The sequence below is a fragment of the Babylonia areolata genome, chromosome 2 (genome assembly GCF_041734735.1).
Source record: "Babylonia areolata isolate BAREFJ2019XMU chromosome 2, ASM4173473v1, whole genome shotgun sequence".
Lineage (NCBI taxonomy): Eukaryota > Metazoa > Mollusca > Gastropoda > Neogastropoda > Buccinidae > Babylonia > Babylonia areolata.
The window spans coordinates 46720632-46731666 of record NC_134877.1 but is presented as its reverse complement, the minus strand read 5'-3'; the positions used below and the strand labels follow the sequence as shown (position 1 = coordinate 46731666).

Here is an 11035-nt window from a genome sequence, read left to right as displayed (position 1 = left end):
AGGAAATTGATGTCGATCTGTGAGAAAATTTAAGAGTGTGTCTTATGGGTTTCCGGCACTGAGACTATGTCCGCTGCCAACTGAAAACCAGAAAGCACAAGCTTAATGACCCTCGATCCCGATAAAATGGCTATTGGCTGCGGGGTCAGCCCGATACTCCCCCGTGTCGATACTCCCCCGAGTCGATACTCCCCCGTGTCGATTCTCCCCCGGCTTGTTAACCCCTCTCGAAAAGATCCAAAAACAAGCAAATGTAATTATACAGTGGTCATGGAACACTGTTTCTAATGTGGAGAACCTAGTGAGAAACATCCTTTTTTGTTGGTAGTGTCAATGATTTTCATTTTTCAGTCGTGGGAATCTCTGCAACAGACACCGCAGGAGATAGATATTAATAATTTATTTCTTTGTCGTGATCTTTCGATTTCTTTTGGTTTATTACTATAGTTTGTCGTAACAAGACGTTTCCCCTTCCGAGTCAAAATGGCGAGCATCGGTGCGGAAGATCTGAAGAAAATGAAGGTACGTTAAAAAACGAAACTTGTGTTTTGTCCTTGAAAATTTATCTGCTTCAGAATATGTAAGTAACACGTTGGGGTGTGCAGCACATGCACAGGTCTAAGTTTATCTTCTGTATGTTGACAGTCGTTGGTTCTGACTTGCTCAGTTGTCGCAGTGATTGCATGTAATGATGTGTGGTGAATTCGTCGGACTGATTTTTAGTACGCCGGTTCATTGTTCTGGTTGCACTTTTTATTTCAGAATTCTTGCATGTTAAACGCATTTAGCCACAGTGCGCAGAAAATGTGTAAAAGACACATGGGTTCATTCACATAAAAGATGCATTACTGATTAACCGAGAGATTGAATATATTTTTTCACAAAGCCTTAGCAAATGAACTGTCTACATGATTACATCATAACTTAGCTTCGCCGTCTGTCGTTATATGCCTTTATCGACGAGGTGTGATGCTTGATTTCTTTTCCAAGTTAATTTGCATCGAGGACAACACACTCGTCACTGCCATCGAAACTTAACCCTCAAAGTGCTGGATATAATAAAACATACTTACAGAAATCATGCTTAAAACAAAGGGATAGTTTGCCTCCGCTACCTGTGCTCTGATTTGGGGCATTTGTATGCTTATCAGTAAGAATAAATAGGTAAACCTATACATTTTTGGAAAGTAGAGTGAATGAAGAATCAGATAAAAGTAAGAAAAAGGCTGTACCTTGTATGTAGTTGGAGATATTCCATAGGATATAATTAACAAATTTTGCACACTTGTTTTCCAAAAACGTCAACCACAATGTTTATAGGTATTTTCACATCTTTTACAGAGTCAAAATCTCAAAATTGGAATTAAACTGTACAAAAAATGTTCTGGCTGCAGAATCATGATATGAATATAACTGAAACAATAAAATTATAAGCACTGTATTATTTATTTGAGACACACCCACCGACGCCACGCACGCGCACATCTACAATACTTTATGCAATTACAGGCAAAAACAGAAATAAATGTTTTCTTTTAGCTCATGTTGCTTTCAAAAGCAGCAAGAATGCTTTAAATCAAAATAATTTCCAGTTTTCTAGCTTGATTTGGTCAAGAAATCGCAATAGATCCATGCCTAACCCACTTTACCACCCCTCGCCACCCCAATCACCCACCCCCCAGTTTTTGTGGCTGGAGACACAAAACTGAATGAACAACAAGCAAGCCAGCATGCCCAAGTGTCAAAATAACAAAGCCGTTTTCACCAGAATCCCTGTCAGCAAACGAATCATCACTAGTGACAAGGTCACTCATTTCCTGAGCTTTGTCAACTTCAGTGTCACTTATTGTTTACAAAAAATACGAAGATCTGGACTTATAAACTCGGTCAAAGTTTGTGCAAACACAAGCAGGGAGGCAGTAACACCAGAACGAGGCAGTTTTACGAAGGCTGCCGAGTATAGCCGTATGATGTCGGCCCTTATGTAAACAGAGCCACGATCGTGGCCCATCGCACTTTACCGGGAAAGCCACAATCGTGGCTCATCGCGCTCTCCGGGTTAAGATCTTTATTTATGGATTGTTACCAGTGTTGTTCATTGTTCATTTGTTGTTTTGTCTTAGGTCAGTGACCTGAAGAAAGAGTTGAAGGACAGGGGTCTTGCTGTGTCTGGCACGAAAGATGTGTTGTTGGAGAGACTTCAGGCAGCAGTGAACGGAGCACGTGGGTGTATACACTTCTTTGCTTTTTCCGTTTTTTATTCTTATTTTTAATTGTTTGCTATACATAATTAAGTGAAGTTGAGCTGAGAGATTTTTCTTCATAGGGCCTGAGAAGATGACGTCAGGCGTGGTGCATTGTGGGACGGGATGCCATTTTGCCAGTCAGGCGCAACTAACGAAAACGAAACTACGTCATGCGGTTCTAAACAGTGATCGTCTCCACAAAGATACTGAGCAATGCCACTCACTTGCTGCATTATCGGCTGTACAAGCTAGGGATACAGTAATGAATCAGGACTTACTGGGTATCAGTTTTCAACACTTTCCTATAGTTGAAACGACAGCAGAAAGCAAGTTGAAGAAGTCACAGAACAAGGAGGCAGGCATGTATCGCAGCTATCTGGCGCACTACAGTGACGTTTGCAAATACCAGTGAACATTTGCGTGTTTGTTCGAGACATTTCTGTGGAGATAACACAGTGTTGTTAGCTACGAAATAAAGTGAATTCTCCAGTCTTCTCGCCAAATAGGCTAGTTTTCATTACATGTGTTGAAGCTTTGGCTTACTCGAGGTTTTTAAGTGAATTCTGACCTGTGCTCAGATGAAGGCCCACTATCTGTTGGCTTATTGTATGGCTTCACTACAGGACTTTGCCTAAAAAAATAAGTTGTTATCCAACAATAACTGATTTTATTTATCTGTGACACAATCACTCTCAACTGAATTGTACTGGTCGAAGCCATTCACGAAGCTTAAGTTTATCAATGTATGGACATCTTGCCTCAAGATTAAGCTTGTCAACGTTCTTCCTATTTTCCTTTGCTTTTCCATTTTACACTTGTTAATCGATCTAGAGCATGAGATGTTCAAGCAAGTCGGATTGTCGAATCAACAAAAGTGAAGTGGACCGAAATGAAGGGAATTAACTCTGTCAATCTTTGTTTCATGACATCATGGCTCATTCCCTATTCTGTTTCTATTGTAATTTTTTTTCTTGAGGGTGTCGCTCCTGTATGCATTTTGTTGGTGAAAGTTTCATTGTTTAGAAATAGAAAGAGGTTTGTAAAGATGACAGATATCTGGGGGAAATAACCAAGCAACAACAAAAAATCTGTCTGTTTGACAAAAGGAGAACCAGCGTCATTTTTCATAGCTTCTGAGTCTGTCTGCATCATCTAATACATAGTATTTTCTTTCTCTCTGCCTCTGTCTATAGGTCTCATTTCCTGATGTAGTGATTTATGAATATATATATATATATATATATATATATATATATATATATATATATATATATATATATATATATATATATATATACTGAAATTATTAGACGCTGTATTACTAAATATGTATATCATATGTCCAGTGAGGTGTGTGTGTGGATTGTATTATAAGGTTGTGAAACAGCTTAGTGTTTCTTCTTCAAGTTCTTGTTTGTATTTTTAATATTTTCTGTAAGCTATGTGATTTGTGGATTCAAATCTTTACACCTTTTTTTCCTTTATGATTATAGTGTCTGCTGCCATATAATATAATGACATTTGATTAGTACCAATTTGTTATGTGATAAAACATTGCATGTTGTCATTCCTGTTGCAGCTATTCCTGCAGAAGACGGTACTACTCTGCCAGCTGATGATGTGGACAATGTGGAAAAGAGTATCGATCAACTGGTGGTTAGTTTGCCTTCTGTTTTCATGTTTCTAATTAGCACCCTTCTGCATGGTTTAAAAAAAGAGGGATGGGGTTAGAGGTATACATGATAAGTGAATGACTGAACTAAATGTAGAAACAAAACAAGACAAAACATAAGCAGTTGGAAAGCCACAATTTTCCTCTTTTAACAGGTTGTGGCAGCTAAAGAATTAATTAATTTGCAGAACTCACAATTGTCATTTTCATTTTGGAACTTTTTAAGACAAGCTAAAATGATGAAAATGAATTTGCAGATATCTTGATTAGTTTCAGAGATAGCATTTTAACCCTTTCGCTGCCAGGAAAATAAGATTTGAGTGAAATCTATTTGCCAGGGTTTTTTCACAAAAAACGGGTATAAATTTTCAAAAAATTCTGTGCTCTTTGTTATTGGAGAAAGACCCATAAAAGTATATATTTTCTGAAAGGGAAATGAATAAAGAATACAAAACACGTGATGTTTTCCCATTTTATATATTTTTAGTGACATGCTGTTGTTTTGAAATCAGTGTTTTGTTTTTTGTCACATTTTCAACTTGTTCATTACAAACATTAGTCAGGCAATTTGCACTAAAATATCATTTTCTGGACAAATGGATATCTGCACACACAAAATCGTACTAGAACAACCACAATACAAAAAAACTGAAAAAGAAATAGATATATAATGCATTGACTTCTGCAAGTGATAATATGGATGTGAGGCCACGCCCCCTCAGTCTCCACCCCCCCTCCTCTTCACCCCTCTCACATGGTCACTTTATCCAGTTCTCATCAGACCGCGTTGGCTGAGTGCCAAGAAAATAGCCCACACTGTGGCCTGCTAAAAATTTGGGACTTCTGTCGTCTGCTAGAGGTGAAGAGCTGGCATCAGTCACTGATAGTTGTATCTTGGCCACTCTCTTGATTGCTTCCTTTATTTTCTATCAAATCGTCCTATAAATGTTCACCACTGTCTTCTCCTTCGAATTTATGCTTCAATTCTTTCTGAGCATCAGCTAAAGAAAGTAATCTTGGTTGATTTAGTTCGCCACAATCGCATGTCTTGAGCACGGAGTCAGTCCGACATTTTGTTGAGCGAGCGAGGAGAGGAGCCAGGCAAAGACTGCGGCCAGTAACCCAACCTAAACATTCAAATAAAGGACTGCCTTATGACGCAGATGGTGTTTCTAGCTATGAATAGAATCTAGAAAGATTCCCCAAGCTAAAGCTACCAGCATTTTTGTCAACGAACTGAATGCAAAGTAGGGAAAAGTCAGAATATTTCGATGACGAGTTATCTCGTCATTGTGGCAGCGAAGCGTACATGCTTTCCATGACGAGTTATCTCGTCATATAGGCAGCCTAGGGGTTAAGGTGTGTTACTAATTCTGTCTGTTGATTAGGGTAAAAAGTCATTTTGATTATTTGAGTTGTGTGCAACAAGCATTTGCTTTCTGAACCACTGATGTTTTATGTATAAACTTTTCAGGGTGATGCTGCTCCAGCAGAACCAGTGCAGTCTGATGTTTCTGCTGCTCCTGCTGCTGGTGATGGTGCTGCTGCTGCTGCTGCTGCAGAGGTCACCTCCAAAGAGAACATTCCGAAAACGTCAGTGTTGCTTGAGCCTCCCTCTTGGTTTGGTGCTCTTGACATTCTGCTTACTTATTATATACTTCTTGAACTTTCTGCTGGTCGTATATGTGCGTGTGCTGGCGTGTTTGTTTGTGTGCTTTTGTGTTCTTGTTTGGTATACTTGATTCGCATGTTTACGTAAGCATGATATTTTTTCTTTCTTTTTGTAAATGGAAAGTGCAGCATCAGTATGCATTATTATTATTATTATTATTATTATTGTCATCATTCTGTCCTAATCATTATCAACTCTGAAGTGACCCCTTTCAGTTGACCGGGCTTTCACAGTTTTAGCAACAAAGATTTGATTCTGTTATCATTCTGTCCTTATAATTATCAACCCTGAAATGACCTCATGCAGTCGACTGGGCTTTTACAGTTTTAGAAACAAAGATTTGATTCTGTCAGTTATCAGTAACAAATTTCTCTCCCTCCCTCTCTGACTTTTTTTTTTCCTCACACATTTCTCTCTCATCAATCTGACCTGATTTTATTTTCGACATGAGGTTCCTTTTTTGAAGTATGTATATTGAGTGTGTTTGGTTCACTATTTCTTGAATGAAGGTCAGTTAGAAGTGAATGAGAATGAATATTATCATAGAAAAAAGAAATGTGTCAGTGTAAAGTTGGTGAGCAGATAATGTACACATGTCAGTGTGTGAAATGTGTATTATTATGCGCGTGCTCTGTCTAAATGTATATAAACATATAACAAAAAAATGTCTATAAATTTATCTGACGGAAACAAATGTAAAAATCAATTATTCCTTTTGTTTAAATCAGGTTTGGTATGATGTGAAAAAGTGTATTTGTGATAAAAAATAAGAATGCGCCATATGATGGTACATGTAAAAGAATCTTCTTAAAGCTTTCTTTTATCTGACTCATGTGCTCATTTCAAATTTCCTTCTTGTTTGTTGCTTCCAGTGATGCTGAACCAGAAAAGAAAGTGGTTTCACTGAAAGGACTGTCTGAAGCTGAGGTGAGTTTTCTTGATATTGTCACATGTTATTATTGTGTATGTGTGTGCATGTGCTTGCACGGATCGAAACACTGTTATAATGTATGAGTAGGCATCAGTGTATTTTAGTGTGCGTGTGTGTGTGTGTGCGCGTGCATGCATGCAGCTCGCATATGTGTGTGTTAAACAGTCTGTCTCTCTGTAAAGACCCATCTCGAAACAAGGATGGGGTTGTCGTTTTTTAGTTCAATAAACTGTTGTAAATTTTGAAAAGAGATATGGCTTTGAAGGTCACAATTATTTTTATAAGATGTATTGACCACATCTGATGTATTGTTGTTCAGTGTCTTGATTTGCTTGGCTATTGTTTTTGTTTTGTTATTTGTTTTTCCAGAGACTGAAGGCCAGGGCAGAGAAGTTTGGTGGATGTGTTTCAGATTCAGCCAAGAAAGCCATGAGAGCTGAAAGGTAGGCATGTTTTGAATCATGTGCTTTCAGTGTGCACATAGAATAAGAGCAGTGCCTCATATTTTTTCACGTTCTGTTAGAAAAAGAGAGAGAAAAAAAAGAGAGAAAATGTGGATGTGTGTACATCTGCTTGTGTTTGTGTGTGGGTTTTTCATTTTATTTTTTGTGCAAGTTTGTATGTATTTTCCATGAGTTACCACTTCTATTTTTATGGTGTTACCTTTTCCTTTTGACATGTGCAGTGCTGATTATATGCTAAGTTTTCAATGGGGACAGTTCCTTTTATGTTGTATTGTTCTTTTGCTTGCAGTACATTTGATTTGGATTACTTTATCAAGTTCTTGGTAACAGGTTAGAAGTACCCAAAGATAGGGTGGTGTTTGTTTTTTCCAGTGTGGTAATTGTTGACTTTTGTGTGTTGTTTGCAGGTTTGGGGTTCAAAGCTCTACAACAGGCAGCACAGTCAAACTTGGAACATCGGTGAATTCATAGTTTTATGCACAAGAAGCTTTCCGTTTAATCTAGTCTTTGTACAGGTGGTTGTTCACATCTGTGAATGGTTGTATTTGTTTTAGGCCAGATTGAATGATGACGCATGCATAAATTTCATGAAGCAGTCGTATGATACCATAGTTTGCCAGCTAACAAAGTGATGTACAGTTCTTGCTACAATGTTTTGGTGTTCATTATGCCAACCTGTTAATATGCCTTGCGCTGGTGGGTTTTTTTGTTGTTGTTGTTTTTTCATTAGTTCTTCACTTCAAATACACAATTGAAAAGCTTGATAAAGTCACAGGAAAAAACAACAGCAGTGTGTCCTGTGTGTGAAGATTAGATAAAGAATAGTTTCAGTTTCAGTAGCTCAAGGAGGCGTCACTGCGTTCGGACAAATCCATATATGCTACACCACATCTGCCAAGCAGATGCCTGACCAGCAGCGTAACCCAACGCGCTTAGTCAGGTCTTGAGGGGAAAAAAAAAAAGGTGAATAAATAATAGATAAGCTTACACAAATAAATAAATAAATAAATAATGATTATAATGTTAAAAAAAAAAAGTGAATAAATAATAGATAAGCTTACACAAATAAATAAATAAATAATAATTTTTTTCTTTTAAAAAGGTAGTAGTAATAATAATAATAATAATAACAATAATAAATAAATAAATAAATAAGATAACAATGATGATAAATAAGCAAATATATGTAAAACATGAAGACACACATTCACATATACACCCACACATGCATAACAGATATGCACCAAACATGCAGTTTCACAGATATGAAAGCACAGTTAAATACATATAAATGTACATGAGCTCCAACACACACACACACACACACCACACACATTACCTCCTCTTCCCCCCTCCTCCACACACTCATTTCTAGTCTACGTATCGCAGCTTCCACGGCACACACACACACATATAAAGAATAGAGTCAGTGTAACATTAATGCATGAAATAATACTTTATATGTTTAATGTTATTTTCTACAGACAGGAGATGTTGACAAATTGAAGAAAAGGGCAGAGCGATTTGGAACAGTGGTCTCAAATACACTCAGTAAGGTAAGTGGAACTGAAATCCTTTTGTGTGTGTGTGTTGTTGTTGTTTTTGTCTGTCTGTTTTTGTTTGTTTTTTTCCTTGTATGTCAGTATTTTAAAGGCTTAACACTATTTTTACTGGCCCTGCTTCAGCCTTATCTGCCTGCCTGTCTGAGCCTGTTGCCAAAAAACTCCAGGAAAACCACTAATGGCACTAATTATAAAAAAGAAACAAAAAAGAAAAACTACTGCCCTGTAGGCTTGGAGTCCAGTCATTACCAAATTTTTTTACTTGATGAAAAACTGATGCTGAGTTAGTCTACCTCTGCTGTGTATAAGTTTAGCGCATGAATGGCATTTAGCTGTCATCTTGGAAAATGGCAAAAATTAAGAGCATGACACAAGCGTTAAACACCTTACACCCTACCACGTTCAGTCTGTTGACTTGTGCTTGCTACAACAGCAAAATCTGGCGCTTACAGTTTTTCTCTGTCTTCTTCATGACTATTGCCACAATTTTCATCTTGTGTTGAAAAAAGAGTCATCCTAATCCCCGTCAGAAGAATCTTCTCATTTGACAAAGGTCACTTTCTACACAATTTTACAATGAAATGTGACCATATTGCACACACAAAAATATGTTCATTTTCTGAAACAGAAGCAGTACTAGCAAGGGAAGTTAATCTGTTGTTGCCAAAAAGTGTGCACAAGTTTTGTACCTTATCCTGCTAATACAAGTTTGGCTGTGTGCAATATTGATGGAATACAACTGCACACATATTTCATCACAGATGTGTTTACAACAATAGAATCCAAAAGTATACGTGACTGATAGTAATCCCACATGTCACTGCACATCAGAATAAAGCTGCTCACTTCAAGCTGAAGAAAGGAACCAACACAGGAAAATTCCTTAATGTCTCAGTCGTTTAGGAATAAGAAGAAAAATGCCCCTAACAGAGACTGGTGCTCCTGGCCTTCAAGTCTAAAGATACTGGTTTCTAATCATGGTGGCAGTGTCTGGTGGGCTGAAGATCAGTTCACCTGCATATACAACTTGAACTGTTTATGTGTGATTAGGAAATGTTTACTTCCAGTTTTATGGGACTGAAATTACAAAGGTGGAATCCAGAAGGCACTTCCTGTGCTCTGATACACTATTGGAGTAAAATTTAGTAAATCTGAAAAAAAGGTTATTAAAAACAAAAAAAGCTATATGTTCGAATCTTGTCAGTACTTGATCCTGCACATCTTTACACACAAATATCAGTTTGTACCTGTGCATGAGCTTGTTGTGTCAGAAATTTGTTTTGTTATCTCCACCATGTCTTCCCATTCCTTAGTGGGGTTTTTAATTACATTAATTATGTGCGTCTTCAGGTTGATGAAGATGAGAAAAAGAGGAAACGTTTGGAGCGGTTTGGAACTGTCACATCATCGTCCACATCTGCACCCTCAGAGCCCAAGAAAGTGAAACTGGGCTCCACAGATAGTGACATGGAGGTATGTGTTGACACTGGTAGTTCTATATTGTGTGTTTCCTACTTTATCGTCTGCATTGTTTTTCTCTCTTTCTGCACATTGTATTTCTGTGATGAGTATGATAGAATTTTTCATCACTGTGAATGGTTTCGAGAATGATTGTGGAATGAAAATAATACAGTGAGAACTGTCAGCAAGATACATTCTTTTGAAGGGGTGGAGAAAACAAGGAAGAAGAAAAGAATTTTGATATTCAACTAAGAGTTGTCAGTTAATTTAATTAAGTTACACTTCTTGCCATCAAAATCACAGATTGCTTGGGAAGTCTTGGTCACACACAAACTAAATAAAATACTGAGCACTGCAACAACAACAAAAAAAAAAAAAGAATTGAAGAAAAGTAAATTGTTGGTTACTTTCCTTCCTTGATGACTAAAAATTGTCTGTAAATTATCAGGTGGTGGTCTTTAGTCAGTGTTCATGTGTGAGAGAGAGAGAGAGAGTGTGTGTGTGTGTGCATGCATGTCCTTGCTTGCAAAAGGGAGAGGGCATGGGATGTGCATGTCTGGATAGAATTGAATCATTGCCTGAATGTTTCAGAAAGATAAGCTTGAAGAGAGGGGGTGGGAGTGTGTACAACAGGGTATTGATAACTGAAATATGAGTAGTGTGATATCAAATATTGAAGGATGAAAGTAGTATGAAGAGTGTAATATCAGTCACAGTGTATTAGCTATTCTGTATTTAAGCATGACATGTGATGATGTGTTGGATTCTTCGCAATTGATTCTGTATTTCTTCCATTTCTTGTCCTTGCAGGAGAAGAAGAGGAAGCGTGCTGAGAGATTTGGTTTAACGTAATCATAGTTGTAAACGCCTTTGTTATGTCTTTGGAGCAGCTCACAGATATATCCGGATCGCTGTTTGTCAACTTTTAAAAAAATTTTGTTTTAATTTGTATTGATTTTTAGATTTTCAATGTGTTCAGTCAGTAGTATGTCAGAGGTTACAGGAACAAATAAAAGTGGAAACTGGG

General features: G+C 37.5%; 1 protein-coding gene across 1 annotated transcript; it reads left to right on the top strand.

The window, feature by feature from the left end:
* Positions 1-396: 396 nt before the first annotated feature.
* Positions 397-11035, top strand: LOC143302070 (uncharacterized). The gene is made up of 10 exons (XM_076616581.1): positions 397-522; positions 2124-2223; positions 3826-3902; positions 5393-5511; positions 6463-6517; positions 6891-6964; positions 7393-7444; positions 8470-8541; positions 9898-10020; positions 10819-11035. Exons 1-10 carry the CDS (start codon positions 484-486, stop codon positions 10858-10860), a joined length of 753 nt encoding a protein of 250 aa, XP_076472696.1. The 5' UTR covers positions 397-483; the 3' UTR covers positions 10861-11035.